We start from the raw sequence: 27922 nt of genomic DNA, 5'->3' as shown, positions 1-27922 counted from the left end.
GGCCAGGAGCCTGGCCAAGCCTGGGATGCTTAGTGCATTGCATACCCTCTCGAAGGATAAGGGGGAATCGTTTAGTGCATCTAGAATGTATGCTCCCTGGGCACACATAGGGAAGGAGATCCCCTGGGCACCTAGCAACAATTTGGACTTGGGAAAGACCTGATCTCATTATAATTTCTCTGGCATATTTTCCCCCATGGCTTGTTAGATAAAGTGGATGATCCAGTGTGCAACATACAAATTGCAAGGATGCTTGAGCTGCCCAGTATCTACAGGAAAGTTTATGACCAGCCTTTCCAGAGCCCAGCCCTAGAGCAAGAAAGGTAAGCTGTGGCCTTTCACTGCTAGAGATGTGACAATGGCAATAAGGCCAAGCAGTGGGACCCCAGATGCTGGGGTGGGTCTGGGTTCAAATCCTGAACCATCTGCTTACTCACTGAGGGTCTCTGGGCAAGTCTGCTTACTCGCCATATGCCTTAATTTTCGTATCTGCAAAGTGAAGATAATAATAGTACACATATTCTAAGGTGGTTGTGAGAAAATGTATGTGTAATCAGAGTCCCAGAAGGAGGACAGGGAGCAGAGAAAATGTATTTGAAGAAATAATTGATGAGGTTTTTCCAAGTATGCAGAAAACTGTAAAGCTCAATGAGCGCCAAGGTAGGAAACCTAAAGAAAGCGGCAATGAAACATCACAATCCGAACACTACACTGTGGGGACGCCTGGGTGGCTCAGTCGGTTGAGCGTCCGACTTCAGCTCCGGTCATGATCTCATGGTTCGTGAGTTTGAGCCCCGTGTCAGGCTCTATGCTGACAGCTCGGAGCCTGGAGCATGCTTCAGATTCTCTGTCTCCCCCTCGCTCTGCCCCCCCCCCCCACTCACATTCTGTCTCTCTCTCAAAAATAAATAAACATTAAAAAAAATTTTTTTAAAAGAATACTGTGGCACATTATAACAAAAAACTATAAAAAAATGAAACCCATCATTCCAACCAGGGATGATTTTACTCTTTTGTGCAGGGGTGAAAAAGAGCCAGGAGGAGCAAGGATATATTCATACCCATTAGTGTGTGCATCCAAGAACCCTGAGGGGAGCCAGAAAACTAGGAACAGTGGCCGCCTAAGGGTGGGAACTGAAACAGGATAAAAAGGAGACTTTCACTGTGTACCCTTTAATTTTTTTCATGCGTATATATTACATTTAAAAAACCCTTACATAAAAAAAAAAAAACAAAACTGGGCACCTTAGTGGCTCAGTTGGTTAAATGTCCATCTGACTCTTGGTTTCAGCTCTGGTTGTGATCTGACGGTTCATGAATTTGAGTCTCGTGTCAGGCTCTGCATTGGCAGCATGGAGCCTGCTTGGGATTCTCTCTCTCTCTCTCTCTCTCTCTCTCTCTCTCTCTCCCTCTCTCTCCCTTCCTCTCTCTCCTTCCCTCCCTCCCCCTCCCCCCTTCCTCTCTCTTGCCCCACCCTCACTTGTGATCTCTCTCAAAATAAATAAATAAAACTTTAAAAAAAAAAAACAACCCAAACTGCAGACCCATAAAAAGTAAAAAGTGAAAGTTTCCTCATTTTCCTGTCTGCCGCAGTACCATTGTCCGGAGGTTACCGCTGTGCATAGGTTGATGTGTATCCTTTTAAACTTTCTTCTTATGTGCATATACAAGCATGAATATTCACTCATATATTTTATGGGTTCTCATTTGCTTTTTTATAAAAATGGGATTATACCTATATTATATATGCCATTTGGCAGATTGACATTTTTTTTTCAAAATCTCATGAATATCATAGTTCCTGTAGTCCTGCCTGATCCTTTTAAACAACCACACAGTGCTCACTGCATGAATTGCCCTTTATGTCAAAAACAAGCATTATTATTGAATAGACCAATTACCAGTAACAAATTTGAATCAATAATCAAAAACTCCCAACAAACAGAAGTATATGACCAGATGGATTCACAGGTGAATTCTACCAAACATTTAAGAAAGCGTTAATACCTGTTCTCCTCAAACTATGCCAGAGAACAGAAGAGGAAGGAAAGCTTCCAAATATATCCTATGAGGCCAGCATTACTCTGACACCAAAACCAGACACACTACAAAAAACTACTGGCCTATATCTGTGATGAACATACATACAACAATCCTCAACAAAATATTAGCAAACTCAGGGCGCTTGAATGGTTCAGTCACTTAAGCAAGCATCTGATTCTTGATTTTGGCTCAGGTCATGATCTCATGGTTTATGAGTTCAAGCCCCACATTGGGCTCCACACTGACAGTGCAGAGCCTTCTTGAGATTCTCTCTCTCCCTCTCTCTCTGCCCCTCACCTGCTTGCTTGCTCTCTCTCTCAAAAATAAATAAATGAACTTAAAAAAAACTAACAAACTGCACTTAACAGTACATTAAAAGGATCATTCGACCATGATCATGTGGGATTTATTCTGGGAATGCAAGGATAGTTTAATATTCACAAGTCAATCAACATGACCACATCAACAAAGGATAAAAATCACATAATCATCTCATTAGAGGTAGAAAAAGCATTTGGCAAAATTCAACATCCATTCACGATAAAAACTCTCAACAACACTTTGAGAGGGAACATAGCATAGTAAAGTATAGTAAAGTAAAAAACCCACAGCTAACATCATGCTTATTGGTGGAAAATAGAGTTTCTCCTCTAACATCAGGAACAGGAACAAAGAAGTCCACTGTTGCCACATTTATTCAACATAGTATGAAAAGTTCTAGCCACAGCAGTCAAACAAGAAAAAAAAAAAGGCATCCAAATTGGTATGGTAAGGAAAAAGTTAAACTGTCACTATTTGCAGATGACATGATACTATACATAGAAAATTTTAAAGATTCCACCAAAACAAATTATTAGAAGTGATAAATGAATTCAGTAAAGTTGCAGTATGCACAGTTAATACACAGAAATTGGTTGTATTTTTATACACTAATAACCAAGTAGCAGAAAGAAAAATTAAGAAAACAATTCCATTTTCAATTGCACCAAAAAGAATAAAATACCTAGGAATAAACTTAATCAAGGAGGTGAAAGACCTGTACTCTGGAAACTATAAAACTTTGATGAAAGAAATTGAAGATGAAACAAATGAAAAGATATTCCATGCTCATGGATTGGAAGAATTAATATTGTTAATAATGTCTCTACTACCCAAAGCAATCTACAGATTCAACACATTCCCTATAAAAATGCTAACAGCATTTTTCAAAGAACACGTAATCTTAGAATTTGTACTGAACCACAAAAGACCCCAAGTAGCCAAAGCAACATTGAGAAAAAAAGAGCAAAGCTTAAGGTAACGCAATCCCAGATTCCCAGTTACACTACAAAGCTGTAGTAATCAAAAGAGTATGATACTGACACAAAAATAGACACATAGATCAATGAAACAGAATAAAGAGCCCAGGAATAAATCCATGTTTATATCCTCAATTAATCTATAACAAAGGAGGCAAGAATATACAATGGGGAAGAGTTTAAAAATAAAAAAATTAAAAATAGACATACCATATGAGCCAGTAATTCCACTATTGGCTATTTACCCAAAGAAAAGAAAAACACTAATTAAAAAAGACATAAGCACTCCTGTGTTTATGGCAGCATTATTTATAGTAGCCAAGATATGAAAGCAACCTAAGTGTCCTTCACAGGGGGGATGGACAAAATGGGTGAAGAAAAGTAGGAGATACAGGCTTTGGGTTATGGAAGAAGTCACGAAGATAAAAGATACAGCATAGGGAATATAGTCAGTGGTATTGTAATAGCATAATGGGGACAGATGGTAGCCACACTTGTGAATGTAGCATAGTATAGACTTGGTCATTGCTATGTTGTACACCTTAAATTCATATAGCATCTTGGTCAGCTATACTTCAATCAACCACTAAAACAAACATCTGTATAACGTTGCATTTCCTTGCTGGGTTTCTATTTTATGCACACCAAAAAGAAACAAAGGTGATAGTTCTCTGCAAGGCTTTTAAAAACTTTCCCCTAGCAGCAATCCAGGTGCCCTGGACCTTGCCAATCTCACATGTTTGCTGAGTGAAAAAGCCAAAGAATTCCTCGTGGAGAACAAAGTACAAACCTTTTACCAGCAGGAATTGGAAACTGTGGAATCTCTGCTGTCCCTGGCCAGGCAGCCTGTGACTCACAGCTCCTGCTCTGAGCAGGTAAGTGCAGTATGCCCATGTGAGAATTCAAGTCCCCTGTCCCATGTCTGCAGCTGAAGGGTGTGGGGGAACATGACTGCGGCATTAAGACTCAGAGGGTAGGGGAGCACTTACCGTCTGGGTGGCTCAGTCAGTTAAGCGTCCAACTCTTGATTTCAGCTCACGGCATGATCTCAAGGTTCATGGGTTTGAGCCCCAGGTTGGCTCTGCACTGACAATGTGGGGCCTGCTTGGGATTCTCTCTCCCACTCTCTCTCTGCCCCTCCCCTACTCACATGTGTGCATGTGCTCTCTCTCTCTCTCTCTCTCTCTCTCTCTCTCTTGCTCTTTCTCTCTCAAAATAAATAAAGTTAAAAAAAAAAGATTCACGGGGTAAATGCAGAGAACAGAGGTTATGGTTCTATTCAATGTTTCTTTTTTTTTTAATTTTTTTAAAATTTTTATTTGTTTTTGAGAGAGACAGAGACAGAATTTGAGTGGGTTAGGGGCAGAGAGAGAGGGAGACACAGAAGCAGGTTCCAGGCTCTGAGCTGTCAGCACAGAGCCCGACGCGGGGCTTGAACTCACGAGCTGTGATATCGTGACCTGAGCCGAAGTCAGACGCTCAACTGACTGACCCACCCAGGCGCCCCTATTCAGTGTTTCTGTTCTGGAACAGAACAGAACTTGAAATGAGAATATGCACCTGCCCTTTTACCCTCCTCACTTAATCTCAGTCAACTTAATCTTTAGGTAGGAAAAAACAAAAAGTCTAAGGTTCATAGTACTTAGATCTTTGTATTCACTGAGATGGATTTAATCTAAGCAGGAGGCAAATGAGGGGGAAATAAATGAGAAGAGGTAATTATCTTTCCAAGATTATTTATTGATCAGCAGGATGATTCTCGAACTGAACAAAGGTTTTTAATGACTTGTTCTCTCTTCATCAAAACAAGGTTAACCTGTCATGTTTTGAGAGTTTGAATAAAGACCCAAGTTGTATTCAGTCTAGTTTATAAGTAAAAATTTCTAGGAACATGCCAGAAATTTCCTACTCCTCCAGGAAAGAGCTGTCCCTTTTTTTCAGGTGAACTTAAGTTGTTTGGTGTTTACTTATTCACTTGGAATTGCTATTACTTGAAACTTTTGTTTTAGGCTCCCTTTCATTGGAATTCTTAGGTTTTTTATTGTTGTAACACAATTTATATTTACTTATTTTATTGATTTTACCAGGAAATGTCACCTTCTTGTCTTCCCTATTTGTTCTGATAGCCACCTACTTCCTTACTATGTTATCACCCTGTTTTCATATCTCAGGATCTCACTGGTATTTATTTGTGCACCTGCCTATTCCTCGGCCAGAATTTAAATTCTGTAAGTGTGGAGGTCTTGCCTGTCTTGTTCTTTGCTCTCTAGAACCATAGCCTAGAATAGGGCTGCCATAAAGTAAGTTCTTTGTTTTTATTTAATTTTTTTAAAGTTTATTTATTTTGAGAGAGAGAGCACGAGCAGGGTAGGGGCAGAGAGAGAGAGAGAGAGAGAGAGAGGAGAGAAAGAAACCTAAGCAGGCTCCACACTGTCAGCGCAGAGCCTGATGTGGGACTCAAACTCACAAACCATGAGACCTGAGCCAAAATCAAGAGTTGGATGCTTTACCTAGACTGAGCCACCCAGGTGTCCTATAAAGTAAGTTCTTAATAATCATGTGTTGGTTGAAGGAAAGAATAGTTTTTTAAAAATTTAAAAGGTCCCTGGAGCGCCTGGTGTCTCAGTTAGTTGAGCGTCTGACTCATGATTTGGGCTCAGGTCATGATCCCAGGGTCATAGGATCAAGCCCCATGTTGGGCTCCGTGCTGAGTGTGGAGCCTGCTTAAGATTCTTTCTCGCTCTCCTTCTGCCCCTCTCTCCCCTGCTCAGGCGCTCTCTCTCTCTCTCTCTCTCTCAAATAAATTTTTAAAAAAATTTAAATAGTCCCTGAAAGTATCTAGTTAAAAGTAAGTTTCCTTCCCATCCTCCCTCCTACCCCCTTTCTCCAGGGATAAGTATCATTACTAGTATCATGAATATTCTTCCAGTGACAGTCTGTGTATTTGTTAACTAGAAGTAGTTATATCCCCTTTTTTGTACACAACTGGTGGCATGCTAAACACTAATCTGTACCTAGCTTTCCATGTCTAGCATGTCTTACAGATCCTTTCCTAGCCATATATATAGATTTGCCGCTATAATAATCTTTTGTTACATGTACCATAATTCATTTAACCATTCTCTCCATTTCTGGCATGGAAGTTTTCCGATCTTTTGCCATCCCAACAGGGCTGCCTTGAATAGCTCTGATAGGTAACATAAGTTATTCCTCGTGATTCTCGTGGAACAGATAACAGGTCCTCATCTTGACCTCCGAGGCATGACCACTGCTTCTCAGTTTCGTTCGTGAACCTAATTATCTCTTCCTGGCACCAGGCTGTGTGCCCGGTGACCCACAATTTCATTCGCAGAGATGAGGTATTGTGTTTCAGGAAACACCCAGGTGGAGAGGGTCGTGACTGGCCACTTTGTTCTGTGTCACTGTTGCTTCTAAGCAGTTGGGGCTGTCCAGCTGTCTGCAGACAGCAAGATTAACCTTCTTCCCATTTGGTCATTTAGAGGAGGCTCCCTGCCAAGTCAGCCTCCTAGCACTTTTGACCACTCTGTCGGCATGTTCTGAAGGAAACTTTGAAGCCGAGCAAAGACCACATTCTTCCCATGAACCCACTCTTCTGTAGAGAGACTTGAGGATTCTCTGAGGGCTCCTCCATTCAAAACAACCGTGGGGAACTTTTGGCATGATATCTTTTTGAAAATGCTTAGAGCAGAAACTTGTGTCTGCCCAGTCATGTATGTTGAAAAAGAAATGAATGTGGCACTTTGTTTTGTCTTTGCAAACTATTTTTCCATCAATTATGAATTATTCCTTCACATGACTCTGGGGAGGTCAGTGTCATTAAATTGAATTCTGTTTAAGAGAGCCTGGGAGACTAAGGATGCTTTACAGTGATGGTGAAACCCTAGATCCTTCAGCACTTTTCTCTTGTCATACAGATGAAAGCTTCACAAAAAAATCATTGTGATAGTGTTATAGTTTAGAGGCAAGGGAAGAGTGGGTTTCAATGTTTTCCCCCTTTCTTTTTTTCCATAGTGGCCCTTCGTAGCAAATCTAGAAACATGATAAGCAGACCTTGCAAAACCATTGTTTCTCTGACAGCTGGATAAATGTGGTTTGTTTGGGAATGAGGACTCTATATATATTTCAGAGATCCACCCAGTTCCTGACCTGGGGCTAGGAGAAGCCTGCTAAGTCTCAGCACGGTCAACCAGTCACTGTTTTTGTCTCTGTGCAGTTTCGGTTTCCTGAATCAGATGAGCCCTGTCATTGCTCTTTGGAAAAAGACAAGAAAGACACAAATCCCAGGCCAGGCAAAGCTGCTGGCCAGAAGAGATGATTGGAGGCCTTACCCTTGAGACTGTGACTTTATAACCAGTAGGGAGATATGTCTTGAGGTCAGCCGAGGCAAATGTTTTTGGAAAGGAAGCTTCGCATATTGTTTATATTTACAGAGAACCTTTTCTGTTGGGTCCTCCTCCTTCACAGCTGAAACTGTGCTTTTAATCTCACGGTGCTAGCACATGTCTTCCTGCTGCCCGAGTTTACTGAAATCTGGGAGGAGGAACCAAGCTTTCTGTGTGGGCTGGGGATAACCAGGAGTCCTTTTTAATGATGGCAGTAACCATGTAACAATCATTTTTAGTTTCCAGTTTATTTCTATCTTGATAAGAGACGTAATAAACTCGACCCTTAGGGTCCTTATAGTAAATTGACTGAAGAAGATGAATTTCCTTAGAATTATGAAGATTGAGCAGTTGTAGAAGTTTTGTGGGAGAGTCTGTTTTGGGTTGACGGTGCTTCCCCTAAGTAAGGGCACTCAGCTTTGCCTGAAGCCCCCCCCCCCGCCCCCACCGCCCCTGAATTAAAAGATGTATGGCTGAGAATTGCTAGGTAAGATGTTTATTCTAACAGATTGATTTTCTGCCCGTGGGAGTCATCACATAGCTGTTGGCCTTATTCTGCCTTCAGAGAATGGGTGCTGTTGTAACCTGGAATGTTTGTTAACTTTTTAGGCCCTAATATTCTAATGATCAGGTGCTCTAGCTTGTTGAATATTAATTAAGAATTTTAGACTGTCCTCTTCAGCCCAGGGGAGCATATCTGTGTACCATCACTAGGATCCTTTAGATTAAAACAGTGCCTCTTTAGAAGGCCTCTTCTAGAAAGAGAGTGTTTCTTTAGGGATGCAGTTATGAATGCTCGAGGCCGTTGGGGGTTTCTTTCCTTTCCATTCACTTGGAGGAAATGTCATCAGCAAATCACAAGCATGTTCTCTCTTTAGCATCTGTGGGAACTGCCCCAGATAGCCTTCACAAGCATTCTTCTTAAGAGGTAGGACTTTGCCTTTAAACACTTTTGTAGAAGCTTTGCCTTGTGTCTTTGGTGGTCTCATCTTTTAAATATCTTGACAAATTTCTGTCACGTTAAAAATAGATCTGTACCTTGAAGAACAATTGTTCACCACTTAACTTTGTTTTAGGAATGGACTGAAGATCCCCAGTGGAATAGTAAAAGGGATACAGCCTCTATAATGGGGTATTTATTTCCCATTCATTACACAGATATCTTATTAGTTATCTGTTGTGTGCCAGGGAGGAGGTGGCCAAGTTGAAATAAAGTCCCTGACTCGGTAAGCTTGCAGTCTAGTTAGGCATGGTGGGACACAGTTGAAGGCCTAGCTTCCTTGGAAATAAGACATAGGATGAACCTGGTAATTTGTCTGGGTAAACCCGTATCTTAGAGAAGAGGAGAAATGTTGAAATTGAGGAGATAGAAAACTGACAACAGCCGAGGTTCCTTCCATGTGGTCTAGAACCCCCTCTGCCTTTAGCCCCATGGACCCGCCTTTGACAGACAGGTCTCCACATAGCTATTTGCCTCTCTTTAAAATTAAGTTGGAGGGGCACCTGGGTGGCTTGGTTGAGCACCCAATTTTGGCTCAGGTCATGATCTCAGGATTCCTGAGTTCAGGCCTCACATCGAGCTCGCTGCTGTCAGCACAGAACCTGCTTTGGATCCTCTGTCTCCTCTCTCTGCCCCTGCCCTGCTTGCACTCTCTCAAAAATAAAATAAAAATTAAAAAAAATAAACATTAAATAGACTACTTAATACTTTTTATATCCTGGAATCCCCAACTTATTTTAATATGTGTAAAATTCCCTGAAGTCCTTAGGAAGAGATTACATATAGCCATAATTTTAATGAAAAAACTGACCTAATATGTATATAATGCTTTGGATCTGAATTAAAAAAATAAAATCAGAGATTATCTTTTTGTTTAGGAAACAGTTCTATCAAAACCCACATGGGAATAGAAGTAATTTTAAATGTTCAAGACATATAAACCACATACTTAAATTTAAGTATTATCTTTTTGATTTTCCATTTCATATTGTAGAATTAAATTAAAAAAAAACAAACCCACAACCAAAGTATGGAACAGTTATCAAGCATGATCCTGCCTGAGCAAACTTCCCAGGCCTCCTTAAATGTCACCATCCTGCTAGGCCACATACCTGGATCTTTTTGACTCAGCAGATTAAAAGCCTGTTGGGTGAATCCATAAACCAGCTGGTCCAGGGAGTTACTCTTAGATGCTGTAAGATGGGACTTACCTCTTTTCTTCTTTTTCTTTTTCTTCTTCCTACAGGTGGATGTTAAGAATGAAACCACTTCCAAGGCAATTCATAGTATATTTAAGAATGCTATACAGCTGCTGCAGGAAAAAGGATTTGTTTTCCAGAAAGATGATGGTTTTGATAACCTATACTATGTAAGAGACTTGCAACTTTTTTTCCTTCCTACCTTCAATCACAACTGTATTCATTCCTTAAGAATACCTAGAATTCCTATTTACTGTTTTTAAAAATCATTAAGGAGGTATGTAAAATGAGGAGCAAAGGTCAGCCTCATCTAAGGTGCCATTTGTCCTTGTAGACACTTGTCTGTGCATTTACACATGTACATCTATAGATGCTTCTGTGCCTTTTTTTGTGATTATCCTATGGATCAGACTTCTCAGCATTAACACTGTTTGGGCCAGATGGTTCTTTGCTGTAGGTGGCTTTCCTTTGCACTGTAGGATGTTTGACAGCATCCTGGCCTTCATTCCCTAGAGAGCAGTAGCAGCCCACTCCCCCCACCAGGTATGACAACTTAAAACATCACAGGACATCACCAGGGGTCCCCTGGAACAGTTGAGAACCACTGCTCTAAATAATGCCTGGCAGGGAGCCTGGGTGGCTCACTCTGTTAAGCATCTGACTCGGTTTCAGCTCAGGTCATGATCTCACAGTTTCATGAGTTCAAGCCCCACATCAAGCTCTGCGCTGGCAGCATGGAGCCTGCTGGGGATTCTCTCTCCCTCTCTCTCTGCCCCTTCACCACTTGCACTGCCTCTCTCAAAATAAATAAATAAAAACTTTAAATAAATAAATATTTCCTGGCAAGTTTTGGGGGTACCAAAATAGCACACCACAGGTATCTTTCCATGTTAGTACTTCTCAATTTTTTTGACCTTGCGTGGTATTCCATATTCTGGGTACTTGCCATACACTTTTAGCCACTTCTTTCTGATGGACATTTATGTTGATTCTAACTTTTGTTCTCACAGATAGTGTTGCTGTTGCTATTTTTGCATAACTCTCTTTGTGAATTCATGTAAGCATTTTGGTAAGATTCGCTCTTAAAGAGGAATTGCTGGAGCAAAGGGCAAGTACCTTAAGCATTTGGTCAACACAGTCTGATTGGCCTGCTAGAAGGCTCTACTAATTGACATTCCCACCAGGGGTACAAGCGCTTGCTTGCCTCATAACCTCCAGAGTTAAAGGTTCACCTCTCACTGCCTGCCTTTAATAATTGAAGGAGCCAAGCTTTCAGTAAAAACAGGCTTTCTCATGACTGTTGCTCGTAGTGTAGATGTGGCTTCAGTCATGAGCAATTCTAGAGGCAGTTCAAAATTGTGAGGACTCCTAGAAGTCTCTGTATTTACAGACGTGATTCTTGAGGGGAAGCTTTCCTTAATAGGACATTTTCATGATGTTGATTTACTCTAGTTATTTCCCTACTTTAGAGAGCTTTTTTTTTTTTCAATTAAGATACGTTTTATTTAAAAAAATTTTTTTTTAAAGTTTATTCATTTATTTCCAGAGGGAAAGAGAGAGAGAATGCAAGCAAGGGGGAAGGGCAGAGAGAGGGAGAGAGAGAATCCCAATGAGGTTTGCACTGTCAACGCAGAGCCCCCTGAGGGGCTCGATCTCACAAACTGTGAGATTATAACCTGAGCCGAAATCAAGAGTCGGACGCTTAACCGACTGAGCCACCCAGGCGCCCCAGTTAAGATATATTTAAATACTATTTGAGCAACTTAAAAAAAATTTTTTTTGTAAGTAATTTCTACCATCCAGGGTAAGGCTTGAACTCACAACCCTGAGATCAAGAGTCGTATGCTCTATCAACTGAGCCAGACAGGTGCCCCTGAGTAACCTTTGAAAAGGGTATTCTGATCTTTGTAAGGTGGGTGCAGACCACCTCCTCCTGGCATGGAAAGGCCTAGTAGGGTTGGAGAATCCCATGCTAGGCAGCTCACCTCAACATGCCTCCTCCCGCATCCCATCCCCTCCTCCCCCTCCCCCGGGAGGCTCCAGAGTTGGCCTTCTGTGTCTGTAGAAAGCAGCTACAGGACTACAGGCAGCAGGCCAGGACTGAGGTGTGGCAGGGCTAGGGCACTTCCTCCTGTGAATCAGTGTGAACTGGAATGGGGTGATCAAGCAATAATGGCTCTTTTCCTCAGCAGAACCATCCGCCTTCTCTGACTTCACTCCTCCCCTTCCACCTCCTCGCCTGTCCTAGAGGTTTCTGTTTTCCTGAGGGCCTTGCCTCAGGGAAATAGTTATCACTGTGATGTAGATATTTCTGTTTGTTTGGTAGTTTCCTGCTTTCAACAGCTCTCACCCCCATTACCTTATTTGCTCTTCACAATAACCTTGTGAGTCAAGAGAAGGCAGGCGTTGTCAGTATCCCCATTCATTCTAAAATCTGGTCGTTCTAAAATCTGATCATTTTGTAAGTCTAGTTCGACAATTCCTCATACATGTATGTATTTGCATGATTTTTTTGTTTATTCCTTTCTTCCTCTTTTCCTTCCTTCCTCTTTCTCTTTTTTTTTTTCTTTTTGGTTTTTAGATTTACTATGGAAGGAAGATGAAACCCGTTTGGTTACTGCTTCCCTCTTACTTGAGCTGGTTGAGAAAGGAGCTTCGTTATTTTTGCCTTTAAGACAGAGTGTTTCAAGGGATGGGCTAGATTTACTCTCTTGCTAGCCTTTCCTTACGGTTTTAATTTCATTTGTTTTCCTTTGTGGTTGGGAGTAAGAAGAAAATTAATGAGACAGGAGACTTGTGTCATGCCCAGAGGAAGGAGTCCGGGTTGGAGATCAGACTTTGATCACTTGTGTCTCTCTTTCAATATAAAAACAAGTGAGAAACATCAAGAATGTGTTAACAAATATTTGGGAAGAAAATTGCTCCTTAAAAGTGTAGAATTTCAGGGGCGCCTGGGTGGCTCAGTCGGTTGAGTGTCCGACTTCGGCTCAGGTCATGATCTCACTGTTTGTGGGTTTGAGCCCTACGTCAGGCTCTGTGCTGACAGCTCAGGGCCTGGAGCCAGCTTTGGATTCTGTGTCTCCCTCTCTCTCTGCCCCTCCCCCACTCATCCTCGCGAGCTCTCTCTCTCTCTCTCTCTCTCTCTCTCTCTCTGAGTCTCTCTCAAAAATAAACATTAAAAAAAAAATGTAGAATTTCAGGTTTTCTTGACATCATGGCCCCAGTAAACTACCTTCCAAGGGAGTATGCCTCTGCACCAACTACAGAGCCGTGAGCTGCTTAGGGGGAGAGCTGGTTTCATAATAGGCCAATTATCAAAAACCACATTGTTGGTTTTTGGTGTAGGGATGGGATTATTTTGTGATTATTAGGAAATTTTTAGAAACTATCCTAAAAACTAATCTGGTAATCGAGATGACACAGCTGCTTTATTGCTTAAGAATGCTTTCTCTCCTGGTTTTCCTGTGTAGGTAACCAGAGAGGACAAAGAACTGCACAGAAAAATACACCATATCATTCAAGAAGACTGTCAGAAACCAAATCGTAAGTGGGGTAATATACATGTATGTGGTGCCCTGATGTCCTGGAGGGGGTTGTTCCCTCCCAGAGAGCACCTGGGATAGAGAGTCAGGAAACCTGGGGCTTTCCCCAGTAGTGACTTCGAAGTATGACTGGTCAAGACACTTGCCCTCTCTGAGCCTCAGTCTCTTCTTTTATAAAGTGAGTGTTAGACTCGCACAGTTGTTCTGACCTTTGCTGCTCATAAGACTCAACCATAGAGTTTTTTATTGTCATTTTAATTTTTATTATTATATTTAAAAGATTCCATTTATACTTTTTTTTTCAAGTTTCTTTCTTTATTTTGAGAGAGAGACGGGGAGCATGCACACAAGTGGGAGAGGGGCAGAGAGAGAAGGAGGGAGAGAATCCCAAGCAGGCTCTGCTCTGTCAGCACAGAGCCCGACTCGGAGCTCCATCCCACGAACCTCAAGATGATGACCTGAGCCAAAATCAAGAGTTGGACGCTTAACCGGCTGAGCCAGCCAGGCGCCCCAACCATGGAACTTTTTTAAACATACAGTGCTTGGGTCCCAGCTCTGGGATTCTGATTCATTAGGGGGTGGGACAGGAGCTGGACAGGTGAGCATCTCAGGTGACTCCAGTACAGTGAGGTAAGCCACTGGGCTAGGAGTTTTTGACCTTCTATGTCTTATTCTCTCTAATTTGTCTTATTTCTTATCCTACCTTGTCTTCGGAGTGAGACCGTTTTCTCTCTTCTAACACAAAGACTTTCAGTTTTAGGAGCATGATTCGAGACATTATAGTTTATGAACACTAATTCAGTCATCTTGGAACCTGATAATTTGCAGAAGAAAATGGCTTAGAATAAAGTTGGTTTTAGTGGAGTTAGGTCAACCCCTAGTGGTTAGAAACTCAAACTGTAGATAGTCTGACAACAGATATTACCACTTTCACACTAGTTAGAGAAGAAAGCACTAGTCCTATCTTTAAATCCTGTGTAAACTGATCAGACTTCAAGATGACTTTTCAAAGTCTGTCTTTTGCAAACATATACTAATAACGAATATTGGCATCTGTGAACAAATGAGGCTGGCAGAGAAGGGGGAAAGACTTGTTAATGACCGCAGGTCTCCTCAGCCTGCCCTCTTTCTGTCCAGAGAAACCCACCCCCAGCCCTTTCAGCCCCTAAATCCCCAGGGCCTGGCCCTACTCCAGGCTGAGTCAGCGGGTGGAGCTGGACCAGGTCTCCAGTCCTGGTGTTTGTGGTATGCAGCCCTATTTAGCCTTTAAGAACCTATGATGTCAGATCCCAGAATGGTGTCACAACAGATCTTAAAATAAACTGAAAGCAGTCTATTATTTTAATGCAAGGTTTCTGGCCGATGTTTACATCATTCAGAGCAACAAGGACGAGTATCCTTGAGTTGGGGGAAAACCTATCTGTCCACACTTTAGGGAGCTTTGAAGAACAGTGAAATGTGGAGTTCCTCAACCATGAAGAGATGAGAGGCCCCTCCCCAGATAACCTTCCTGCACTGATCCTCATCCTAGGCTACCTGGCCAGATTCCTGTTTTGGTCTGCACTAGGAACAGGATGGATTGAAATAATCCCCGTGCCTGGTGAAGCAAATGACAGGAATTCACACTTCATTTCTTAGGAGAACCAAACTGCCTAGTGACCTGAGACTGTAAAAGTGGCAGGTTTTACGTTCCCTTCTCACCCACAGACCAGCTACTGCCTTGGTGAGTGTGTGCATCAAGGTGGAAATCCTGTGACACTCAGTCTGTGTATGGGAGCCTCGAAGCTATAAGCCAGTCCCCAGAACTAGGAAACTCCCAGGAGCTGAACTCCTGGGAGTTACTCCCAGGAGTAACTGAGAATGCCAGCAAAAATACCTTGTGGGGACTATCTTGCAGCCTGCTATGATTACCCCTTTACATAGAAAATATATATAGATTCTGAATAATAATGTATGGACATGGTAAGAAGTCAAACAGTGCAAAGTACACACAGGAAAGTCAGACTCCCTCCAAACACTGAGCCCCAAGATTTACGTTCCCAAGTCCAAATGCAGTGGTTGTTACTAGTTTCAGGCATATTGTTCTAGAGATGTTGCAAACACTGACGGACACATTTGTACAGTTTCTTTAAAAAAAAACAAAAACAACACAAAAGTTAGCATATGATGCTGTGTGTTCCGCACCCTGTATCTTAAATCTAACCTTGGCTTCTAGAGTTCATTCAGCAACAGCACATTTAACAGTGCCTCAGTCTTTTAAATAGTTGCACAGTATCCCATTATACATATAGATAGATCTTCAAACACTTAATCATTCCTACTGGGCCTTTAGTGTTTCTTACCTTTTGTACAAACTACAGCATTTGTTCCTTATCACGATGGTTGGTAGGATATAAAATCTTTAGTCGTTTATGAGTATTTCAGTAATGGATAAACTTACAATAAGAAAGGGGCTATAAACATGAAGTCTGGTTTTGGTCCCTAAAGCACTGATACTGGGCTTGTCTAAAGACAGGCAGCATGGCAAAGTTGTGAAAAGCTGGGCTCTGGAGCTTGCCCAGAGTTTGAATCCCAGCTCTACCACTTTGTAGCTGTGTAACCTTCGGTAAATCTGTGCCTCAGTTTCCTTTTTTTTTTTTAATTAAATACGGTTGAGCTACAACACTAATATTATATTAGTTTCAGGTATATGACCTAGTGATTTGACATTTATACACATTACGAAATGATCACCACGATGTCTGGTTACCATCTGACACCATATGAAGTTATTGAAATATTAAAATATAAAGTTATTAAAATATCATTTAATATTAAAATATTAAAATTTAATATTAATATTAAAATATTAAAATTTAATATTAAAATATTAAAATATAGTCCTAACTTACTCTATATTTTATAACTGTAAGTTTGTACCTCTTAACCCCCTTCACCTATTTCATCCATCCCCTCACTCGCCTCCGCTCTGGCAATCACCAGTTGTTCACCATATTTACGAGTCTGTTTCTGTTTTGTTTTGTTTGTCCCTTTGTTTTGGTTTTTAGATTCCACATGTAAGTGAAACCATATGGTATTTGTCTTTCTCTATTTGACTTACTTCACTTAGCATAATACCCCCTAAGTCTATTCATGTTGTCGCAAATGGCAAGATCTCATTCTTTTTTACAGCTGAGTCATGTTCCATTGTATATATACACCACGTCTTCCTTATCCATTCATCCATCAGTGGACACTCAGGTTGCTTCCATATCTTGGCTATTGTAAATAATGCTGCAGGGGTGCCTGGGTGGCTCAGGTGGTTGTGTCCGAATTCAGCTCAGGTCATGTTCTCATGGTTTGTGAGTTCAAGCCGTGCCTTGGACTCTGTGCTGACAGCTCAGAGCCTGGAGCCTACTTCAGATTCTGTGTCTCCCTCTGCCTCTGCCTTCCCTGGCTCGTGCTGTGTGTGTGTCTCTCTCTCTCAAAAATAAGTAAACATTTTAAAAAATTAATGAAATAAAAAAAAATAATGCTGGAATGAATATGGTGCTGCATATATTGTATTTTCATTTTCCTCGGATAAATACCCAGAAATGGAATTGCTGGATCATACGGTATTTCTGTGTTTAATATTTTGACCCCCATACTGTTTTCCACAGTGGTTGCACCAATTTACATTCCCACAAACAGTGCATGAGGGTTCCCTTTTCTCCACATCCTCGCCAGTACTTGTTATTTCCTGGCTTTTTGATTCTGGCCATTCTAACGATAGGTCATTGTGGGTTTGATTTGCCTTTCCTGATGATTAGTGACTTGAGCATCTTTTCCTGGTCTTTTGGCCATCCATGTGTCTTCTTTGTAAAAATGTATATTCAGGTCTTCTTTTTAAATCATATTATTTACTTTCTGATGTTGAGATGTATGAATTCTTTATGTATTTTTAATGTTAACCGTTTATAGATATATCATTTGGAAATGATATATATATATATCACTGATGATATATATGTATATCAGTGATATATTTCCCATTCAGCAGGTTGCCTTTTTGTTTTTTGATGGTCCCCTCTCTGTGCAAAGGCTTTTTAAAAGTTCAGTGTAGTCCCAACTGTTTATTTTTGCTTTTGTTTCCCTTGCTTGAGGAGACACATCCAAAAAAAATATTGCTAAGGCTGATATCCAAAAGTTTACAGCCTGTGTTTTCTTTTAGAAGTTTTATGGTTTCAGGGCTTACATTTGGGTCTTTAATCCATTATGAGTTTATTTTTGTGTGTAGTGTAAGAAAGTAGCCCAGTTTCATTCTTTTGCACGTAGCTGTCCGGTTTTCCCAGCACCATTTGTTGGAGAGATGGTCTTTTCCCCACTGTATATTCTTGCCTTTTTTATCATAGATTAAAAGGTACTGTCTACAAATGGGCTTATCTCTGGGCAGTCTATTCTGTTCCGTTAATATGTACCTGGTTTCGTACTACTACCATACTGTTTTGATTACTACAGCCTTGTAGTATAGTTTGAAATCTGAGGGCATGATCCCTCCAGCTTTGTTCTTTCTCAAGATTGCTTTGGCTGTTTTGGGGGTCTTTTGTGGTTCTGTATAGATTTTAGTATTACTTGTTCTAGTTCTTTAAAAAACGCTATTGATATTTTGATAAGGATTGCATTGAATCTGTATTTTGCTTTGGATACTATAGACATTTTAGCAATATTAATTCTTCAAATCCATGAGCGTAGAATATCTTTCCATCTATTTGTGTTATCTTCAGTTTGTTTCATCAGTGTCTTATAGTTTTTAGAGTACAGATCTTTTACACTCTTTGGTTAAGTATATTCTTAGGTATTTAATTCTTTTTGATGCAGTTATAAATGGGATTGTTTTCTTGATTTCTCTTTCTGATAGTTCATTTCCAGTATGTAGAAATGCATCCAATTTCTGTGTATTAATTTTGTGTCTTGCAACTTTACTGAATTCATTTATTAGTTCTAATGGTTTTGGGGTGAGTCTTTAGGGTTTTCTATATATAGTATCATGTCATCTGCAAATCATGACAGTTTTATTTCTTTCTTGCCATTTTCGATGTCTTTTATGTCATTTTCTTTTCTGATTACTGTGGCTTGGACTTCCAGTGCTATGTTGACAAAACTTTGCCTCACTTTCTTTCTATGCAAAATAGGGATAATAATAAGTATCCTCATGATGGGTTGTTTTGAAGATTAAGTAAATTACTGTTTTATGAAACTGTTAGGAAGGTGGTGGAATAGGAAGCACCAGCAATCTATCTCTTCACTTAGACAACAATTGCACCTGTCTGATGTAACTGTTTTGGAACTCTGGAGTCTATTGAAGGCTTACAACTTCCAGGAGAAGGCTTGGAGAATAAATTAGGGATAACATCAGTCAATTTTCAGCTCTTAGTCAGTACCATTTCCCCCAGCCATATGGCAGGCACCTATGTACATGATCTTGGAATAGCTTGCACAGAGTTTGCAGGAGCCTAGGTGGGCAAAAAGGAACAGGTCCTCCAAATATCAGGGATCTGTGCTGTTTGCTGATTGTTGCTTCTGATCACAGAGTTGCAGACAAATGCAATTTGTTGCATTGTTGCACTTCCTCTTCCTCCCATTGTTGCAAGCCCTTCCCCCAAAAGCTGAAGTGACTTCGGAAGCACTTAAAGGGCTGGTGCCTTCCCCTCCCCCTCTTCACTTTTCTTTTTTCCCCTTTTGGGAGCCAGAAAAGAAAGACTAGGGCATTAAAAAGCAACTGCATATATGGGAAAAATCAGAAAGTGATTATACATGCCCAGGGTAAGATACAGGCTCAGAAAAAGACCTGAGACGACCTTAAGTTTATACCTGAGGCTGATCCTTGGCATAGAGACAGCCTATAATTTTAAAAAATAACAAAAAACGGGGGTGCCTGGCTGGCTCAGTCAGAGGAGAGTGTGACTCTTGATCCCAGGGTTGGGTGTTTGCACCCCACATTGGGTGTAGAGATTATTTAAAAATAAAATCTTTTGGGGCACCTGGGTGGCTCAGTCGGTTAAGCAGCCGACTTCGGCTCAGGTCATGATCTCACAGTCCATGAGTTTGAGCCCCGCGTCGGGCTCTGTGCTGACAGCTCAGAGCCGGGAGCCTGTTTCAGATTCTGTGTCTCCCTCTCTCTCTGCCCCTCCCCTGTTCATGCTCTGTCTCTCTCTGTCTCAAAAATAAATAAACATTAAAAATTTTTTTTTAAATACAATCTTTTAAAAACTTAAAATTAAAAATAAATAAATAGCAAGACCCAGCAAATCCTAGGAGAAGGGGGAGAATCTGCCCTCCAGAGTTACCACATTATTGAATTCAGATGTCCAGTTTTCAACTAAAAATCACAAGGCATACACAAAAAAATAGGAAAATATAGCCCATTCAAAAGAAAAAAATAATCAACAGAAACTGTCCCTGAAAAAGCCATGATGGCAGATATGCTAGAGAAAAATTTAAAACAACTGGCCTAAAGATGTTCAAGGAACTAAAGAGAGAGATGGAGAAGGTCAAGAAAATGGTTGATAAACAAGATGGAAATCTAAGTAAGGAAATAGAAAACCTAGGAAGAAACCAGAAAGAAATTCTGGAGCTAGAAAGTACAATAACTGAAATGAAGACTTCACTATAGAGATTCAAAAGCAGAAGGAAGATTCAACAAACTTGGAGTTAAAGAAAAGAGAGCAGAGCTTGAGAGACTTTCGGGACACCATCGAGTAGGCCAACATGTATTGTGGGAGTCCCAGAAGGAGAAGAGAGAGAATATTTGAAGAAATAGTGGCTGAAAACATCCTTAATTTGATGAAAGACATACATACAAACATCCAAGAAGCTCAGTGAACTCCCAAGTAAGATGAACTCAGAGAGACCCACACCAAAACATATCATAATCAAACTTTTGAAAGGCAAAGACAAATAGAGAATCTTGAAAGCAGCAAGAGAGAAGCAGCTTGTCACAGGGGCTCATCAGTAATATTTTCAGATTTCTTATCAGAAACTTTGGAGGCCAGAAGGTAGTGGGTTGATACATTCAAAGTTCTAAATGGAAAGTAAAAAAAAAAAAGAAAGGTCAGTCAAGCAAAATTGTCCTTCAAAAGTGAGGGAGAAATTAAGACATTCTAAGATAAACAAAAGTCTTTGTTACCACTAGACCTGCTCTACAAGAAATGCTCAAGGGCATCTGACAGGGTGAAATGAAAGGACACTAGACAGTAACTCAAAGCCATATGGAGAAGTATCTCAATAAAGGTAAATACGTGGGCAGTTATAAAAGCTAGTATTATTGTAACAGTGGTTTATAACTTCACTTTTTGATTTCTGTATGATTTAAGAGGCTAATACATTGTTAAAAACAATGATTAGTCTACTTACCTTCTTGTAACTTTGGTTTTTAATTCCTCATTTTGTTTTCTATACAATTTAAGGGACTAATGAATTTAGAAGAATACTTAGTTTATGTTTTTGGGCACATAGTACATAGAGATGTGATTTTGTGACAAAAACTAAAACAAAGGCAGGGATAGAGCTGCAAAGGAGCAGAATTTTTCTGTGTTGAAGTTAAATTGGAATAAATTCAAATTAGGATGCAAAATGTAATCCCCATGGTAACCGTGAAGAAAATAGCTATAGAATATGGACAAAAGGAAATGAGAAAGGAATTTATTAAACTTTTTGTTCAAAAAAATCACCAAACTTTTTGTTCAAAAAAGTCACCTCGGGACGCCTGGGTGGCTCAGCTGGTTAAGCATCCAACTCTTGGTTTAGGCTCAAGTCATGATCTTGCGGTTCATGAGTTCAAGACCCACATTGAACTCTGCGCTGATGGTACAGAGCCTGCTTGGGATTGTGACTCTCCCTCTCTCTCTATCCCTATCCTGCTCATGCTCTCTCTCTCTCCAAATAAATAAATAAACATTAAAAATTTTTAAAAATCAGCTAAATACAAAAGAATTCAGTAATGCAGGAAATGAAGGACAAAAAGCTATAAGGCATTTAGAAAACAAATAGCAAAATGACAAAAGTAAGTCCTCCCCCCACCCACCAGCAGGACAGTAGTTTAAACCTAAATGGATTTAACTTTCCACTCAAAAGACAGATTGGCAGAATGGATTTAAAAACAAAACCATGATCCAACTGTATGCTGTCTACAAGAGACTCATTTTAGATCCAAAAACACAAATGGATTGAAAAGGCTGTGGGGCACCTGGGTGGCTCAGTGGGTTAAGCATCCGATTTTGGCTCAGGTCATGATCTCACAGTTTGGGGGTTTGAGTCCTGTATCAGGCTCTGTGCTAACAACTCAGAGCCTGGAGCCTGCTTTTGATTCCGTGTCTCCCTCTCTTTCTCTCTCTCCCCCTCCCCTACTCATGCTTTGTCTGTCTCTGTCTTTCAAAAATTAATGTTGAAAAAAAAAATGAAAGGCTGGAAAAAGATATCCTATGCAAATAAAAGTAATCAACAGAGAGCAGGGATGGCTGTACTAACATCAAAACCAAGAAGTTTACAAGAGGCAAAGAAGGACATTATATATTATTAAAAGGTTCAGTACAGCAAGAAGATACAGCAATTATAAACATTTATGTATCTAATGACAGGCCATCAAAATATATTGAGCAAAGTTGATTAAATTGAAAGGAGAAATAAACAGTTCTACAATAATAGTTGGAGACTTCAGTACCCTCCTCTTAATAATGGATAGAACAAGCAGGATAAGTAAGGAAAAAGAGGACCTAAACACCACAAGAAATCAAATATATCTAATAGACATACACAAAGCACCCTATCCAACAATAGAGTAGACATTCTTCTCAAGTGTACATGGGACATTTTCCACAATAGACCATATGTTAGGCCACTAGTTAAGTCTCAGTAGATTTTATTTTATTTTATTTTATTTTATTTTATTTTATTTTATTTTATTTATTTTTTTTTTAATTTTTTTTTAACGTTTATTTATTTTTGAGACAGAGACAGCGCATGAACGGGGGAGGGTCAGAGAGAGGGAGACACAGAATCCGAAACAGGCTCCAGGCTGTCAGCACAGAGCCCGACGCGGGGCTCGAACTCACGGACTGTGAGATCGTGACCTGAGCTGAAGTTGGCCGCTCAACCGACTGAGCCACCCAGGCGCCCCAAGTCTCAGTAGATTTTAAAAAGTTACCATACAAAGTATCTTCTCTGAGCACAGTGTGATGAACTTAGAAGTCAATGACCAAACTGGAAAATTTAACAAATTTGTGGAAACTAAACAGCACTCTTAACTAGTAGATCAAAGAAGAAATCACAAGGGAAATTAGAAAATTGCTAGTGATGAATGAAAATGAAAACACACCAAATTTAGGAGATGCATTGCTAAGGGGAACCTTATAGCTACAAACACTTAAAAAACAAGAGGGATCTCAAATCAAAACCCAACTTTTGACTAAGGAACTAGAAAAAGAACAGACTAAACTGAAAGCTAGCAGAAGAAAGGAAATAATGATAATTAGAGCAAAGATAAATAGAGAAATAGTGAAACCAAAAGTTGGTTGTTTAAAAAGAACAACAAAATTACCAAACCTTTAGCTGGAGGGACTAAGAAGAAAGAGAAAAGACTCAAATTGGTAAAATCAGAAAATGAAAATGACATTAGTATTGGTTCTACAGAAATAAAAAGGATTGTAAGAGAGTACCGTGAATAGTTGCACGCTAACAAACTGGATAACCAGATGAAATAGACAGGTTCCTGGAAACAAAACCTACCAAGACTAAATCACACAGAAATAGGAAATTGGAGTGGACCTATGACTAGTAAGGAGATTGAATCAGTAACTAAAAGTCTACCAACAAAGTAAAGGTCTGGACCTGATGGCTTTACTGGTGAATTCTGCCAGACACTTAAAGAAAAACTAATACCAGTCCTTCTCCCCATGTGACTTGAAGGTCACTTTGTGAGCAGCCTTCCCAGACAACACCCAGACAGCAGCATGGCCCTTCTAAAGAAATAGTTTAAGGCCTTCAGGACAGTCAACATCACTGCTTATGGCCCCACGTGTCTCTATAAGTCCTCTTGAGCCCTGAGCTTGGGCATCCAGGCCCTGCAAAGATAGATTAAAATCCAAGAAGTGGTGAAGTTCCTAGTGCTTCCTCTCTGCTGTGTACAGGCCCACTTTCCACCCTCCATCATCACCATTCTCAGGAAGAGCTGAAGCATCAGGTTTAGACCAGGGACTAGGTTATGTGCATCTTCATAGGTCTTGGAGATGATGACTGAGTCCTAGTAATTCCTGTGTAGGAAGCACCTGCCACAGGTCTCCTTTCATTCCCACAACCACTGAGGAAGTAGGTGATTTTTCTTCCCATCTTACAGGTGAGGAGACAGACCCAGAATAATGAACCACTCTGCCCCAGACAGAGCCAGGACTTGAGTTCGGGTCTGCTGGACTCCAGAGTCAGCTCTCCATCTACCACTTGCTCTTCCTTGCTTAGCACTACACACATACTAGATGTTCCAGAAATCTTTAGCAAATGAATGTTGAAGAAACAGCCTGGAAAGCAGTGGAAGATGGCAAATTTTTCAACAGTAACCCCACCTGGGAGAAGTAATGAGTTGACAGAGCCACTAGAGGTCAGAATTTAGCAAGTCTTTGTTAGCTCAGGGGCACCGCTTATGAAATTCTTGTAGAGCTACAAAGGATCTCAGAGGTTCCCTCACCCCCTTCTTAGTTCCCCTCCCTGTTGGTGAGAAAATGGGTTCAGATGCTATGAGTTGCCCAAGGCCATAGAGGTGTGCCAACTCCCAAACCATGCCTTTGCCCAACACTATGATACCTCTTTAATCACCTTCCTGGAGCCTAAAGCATTTTGTTCTCTGAAAACAACATTCAGTGACCATATGGAGCAGCTTGTGTGCCAGATGCTGGGGACACAACAGTGAGAGGCCAAGCCTGGCCCCACACGGGGCATTAAGTGAATCTGGGGAAAGTTTGTTTTCGATAATGGGGTTTGACTTTGACTCAGAATTACAAATGCATTTTACATCATGACCTAGTACCTTATACACACACACACACACACACACACACACACACACACACACACAAAGCTATATATAATATGTGTGTATATATATATATATAATATACATATTATATATTTAGTATAAAGTTTCACAAAATAATACATATGCTATAATGCAGTACATTTTATAATTTCCTATACCCGTCTCTCTTAATCGCAACCCATTAAGTTGATTTCGGGATCCTCTAATGGTCACAACTTCACCGTGCATTCCACTACTCTAAATCATTGGTTTCAAATAGGAAAGAGGCTCCTAACCCTGAACTTTTTTCCTGGTGTACAAAATGGTCTTGGATTTTTTGGGGGTGGAGGGTAAGGGATTACTAGAACACAACCATGATAGACAGGACTGCTTGGAAGCCTAGGCAAAGAAGAAAGAGAACAGACCATGGTGTTCTTCTCCATGGTGTAGCATCAGTCAGGATGAGTATTGCTTACCTGTGATCTCCAGCCGGCAGGGAAAGAATACAGAGGCTGCTGTAAGCCAGCTCTCCTGTCAGTCTCCAGAGGGCTCCCACCTGGGAAGCTGGGGGGGGGGGGGGTCGGCAAAAAATTGCACTAGAGAAAAAAGATGAGCAAACACTAAAAATCCATTAGGTTCTGGATAACAAGTGATTGATTAGGAATCGTTGAAGGTTGAAGGCCTGAGCTGAGCAATGGGTCCACGTCACCGTCGTGAAGTTAGGGGCCCAAGAACAGGGTTTTTGTTTTGTTTTTGCTGATAATCTAAACCAGTACATCTCCAACCCTAATGTGCGTGCGGATCTTGTTAAAATGCAGGTTCGGACTCAGGATCCGTGGAAAAGGACTTCAACTCAGAGGGGGAGGACGGAGGAGCGGGAGGAGGGTCTGACAGGTGTGCCAAGCTTAGCCAACTGCCTTTTTCCTGCAGACATAGAGAAGGGCTGCCACTTCCAGCACATCTTGGCCTGTGCTCGCCTGAGCGTCAGCCCGCGCCTGAGCGAAGCTGTGCTGCAGCAAGTGCTGGAGCTCCTGGAGGACCAGAGTGACATCATCAGCACCATGGAGCACTACTACACAGCGTTCTGAGGAGCCGCTGGCAGATGGCGTGGGCGGAGCCGGGCCGAGGAAGAGGAAGACCGGGCGGCAATCACTCCCAGGCTCTGATTTTAAACATCACGCAGAGGCTGATAGGTCTGGTGGCAGTTACCTCCTAAGAAACTATGAAATATAGTCATTTAAGGAACGCAATTGGGCATAAATTCTGTAGGCTGCCCTCTCGCTGCTGTATCCTTGGGATAAAGTCACTTCTGTCTCCGCCGTGACATAGACGGAAACCTGTCCTGTCGACCTCCTGACTGGACCGGGCGTTGCTCTTGGAGCAGAAGGGGAGGAAACGGTGTTGGCGGCTGAATCGGGGTACATGTGGCTTGAGGCCCTATCAGGGTAAAGGAATGTCACGTGGTAAAGTGAAATGAAGAGCATATAGCCAGAGCACACAGATCTAAAACCTTTTCGAACTTCAGACCATCAGCTACATTCTTGTAGGCCTCTCCCAGTGGTTAAGAACCTAATGTAGGGGACTTATTCTTGGATGAGTATCACTCACCTATGATTGCCAAGGGTCAAGTACCAGTGGTGGGTCCTGAGCCCTCGGATGATTGGTGTTTACAGACCCACCCAGAGACGGGAATAAATGGATCTAAGGCATGGCTCTGTGTTGGTCATTTTCCTTACTTTCCTTCTGAATCAAAAGATGTCTCAGTACATTTCCTTAACACTTTGAGGACATACGTGACTAAATACATTGTCCTTTAACACCCTGAAGTCCTTAGAGGCTCTCAGCCAAATGCCTGGCTGGTAGATGTTACTCTCAAGGTTACTGTTGAACGCACAGGGCGTCCCGACACCATCCAGACGAACACTCTGTTTGTGCCCAGACAGGTGGTGGAATCTGAGGTATGTAGCAGGCTTGTTCTAACAGCTAAATGACAAATCGACAAACGCAGCCAGCAAAAAAAAAAAAATGAAGTGTCAGGAAAGATTTGGAGTTAATTACAGTCGTTTCAAAGAGGCACATCTGCCTTCATCTGCTGCCTTTGCTCTTGACGTAACAAGCTCTTAGTGGCTCTGCTGCAGAGCCCGCAGGCCTCCAGAGTCGTTCTGCTCTATGTGGAAATGCAGTGGTTTTAATACTCAGAAGTCGGCTGCAGTTTCATATGTCAGGCTGAGGGCTAGGACCAACAGATTGCTTCCTGTTGTGGACTTTCTGACTTGACCCAAACATCTGCCATATTTCTAACAGCCGTTTACCCAGATGGCTGCCCTGTGTCCTCTGTGCATTCAGAAGCTTCCCATAGAATGGGGTCTGCCTGGAATAACATCCCAGTGGTTCTTCCTGATAGCAGCGGATGTTCCGCATCTCAGATTATCAGGGCTGCCCAGGAAGGAGTCTGAACCAGCAGCGCATTTCCAGGATTTATCCCAAGGAGATGATCGCACAGGTGTGAAAGGATGAACACACAAGATTCCCATTGCTGTGTAATTCAGAGTTCTACAACTGGGAAAAATATCCATAGGGAAAAGTTAATTATGATATGTGTACACAGTGAAACACTGTGCAGCCATTAAATGATGGAGTAGACAGATCCTTTTGCTGTGGAGCACTCTTCCCAAGAAAACTGAGGTACAGGTCTGTTTACAGAGTATATTACAATTGACCCGTATGTGTATGTCTGTACATCTGCATAAATGTGGCATATGTATGCACGTACATACAGTTGATCACCCCCCCCCTGCCGCCCAAAATACTTTCTGCACTTGGATTTCAGGACACCACACTCTGGGTGCTCTTTCTCAGTCCCTTTTCATGGTCTTCCATGTCCCCAGGGGCTCAGGGTTCAGTCCCAGAGCTCATTCCTGTACAGCTTGCCCCCTTGGAGATGTGAAGCAGTCGTGTGGCTTAGAACATCCATATGCTGACAGGCTCTCCAATTTGCATCCACTTAAGACCTCTTCTGAACTCCAGACCCCTGCATTCAGTTTCCTGTTGACATCCCCACTGAGGTGTCTAACAGCTGTCACGAACCCCTGCCCAAAGCCAGGCACCTGATCACCCCTGACTGAAGACTTGCTCCTTCTGAAGTTTTGCCTGATTCAGAAAAAGGCAGCCCCATCTTTCCAGTTGCCTAGGCCAAACCCATTGACTTTTTCTCTTTCTCTCACATTCCACCTCCAACCTGCCTACCAGTTACATTGGCACTACCTTCAAGGTATTTCTAGAATCTAACTGCTCCTCACGGCTCCACTACTACCACTTGGAGCATTGCAGGTGCCTCCTGACTCGACTCCCTGCTTCCGCCCCGGCCCCCCTTTAGTTCACTTAGCACACAGCAGCCAGAGCCATCTGTTAAAA

General features: G+C 41.5%; 1 protein-coding gene across 8 annotated transcripts in view; it reads left to right on the top strand.

Moving 5' to 3' along the window:
- STN1 (STN1 subunit of CST complex) overlaps nucleotides 1-26214 on the top strand; it is a 45902-nt gene extending 19688 nt beyond the window's left edge. For 6 of the 8 annotated variants that reach the window (XM_042960970.1, XM_042960969.1, XM_042960971.1 and 3 more), the window contains 5 exons: nucleotides 209-323; nucleotides 4042-4216; nucleotides 9991-10113; nucleotides 13414-13486; nucleotides 25439-26214. In XM_042960970.1, coding sequence (XP_042816904.1) covers nucleotides 209-323; nucleotides 4042-4216; nucleotides 9991-10113; nucleotides 13414-13486; nucleotides 25439-25596 — 644 coding nt within the window. In that variant the 3' untranslated portion in view covers nucleotides 25597-26214. The remainder of the gene's footprint in view (nucleotides 1-208; nucleotides 324-4041; nucleotides 4217-9990; nucleotides 10114-13413; nucleotides 13487-25438) is intronic. The other 2 variants (XM_007080303.3, XM_042960972.1) reach the window with 2 other exon arrangements.
- The last annotated feature ends 1708 nt before the right edge of the window (nucleotides 26215-27922 follow it).

The sequence above is a fragment of the Panthera tigris genome, chromosome D2, assembly GCF_018350195.1.
Source record: "Panthera tigris isolate Pti1 chromosome D2, P.tigris_Pti1_mat1.1, whole genome shotgun sequence".
In the NCBI taxonomy this organism is placed as follows: domain Eukaryota; kingdom Metazoa; phylum Chordata; class Mammalia; order Carnivora; family Felidae; genus Panthera; species Panthera tigris.
The sequence above is the reverse complement of the archived record's forward strand: the minus strand, read 5'-3'. Positions and strand labels throughout refer to the sequence as shown.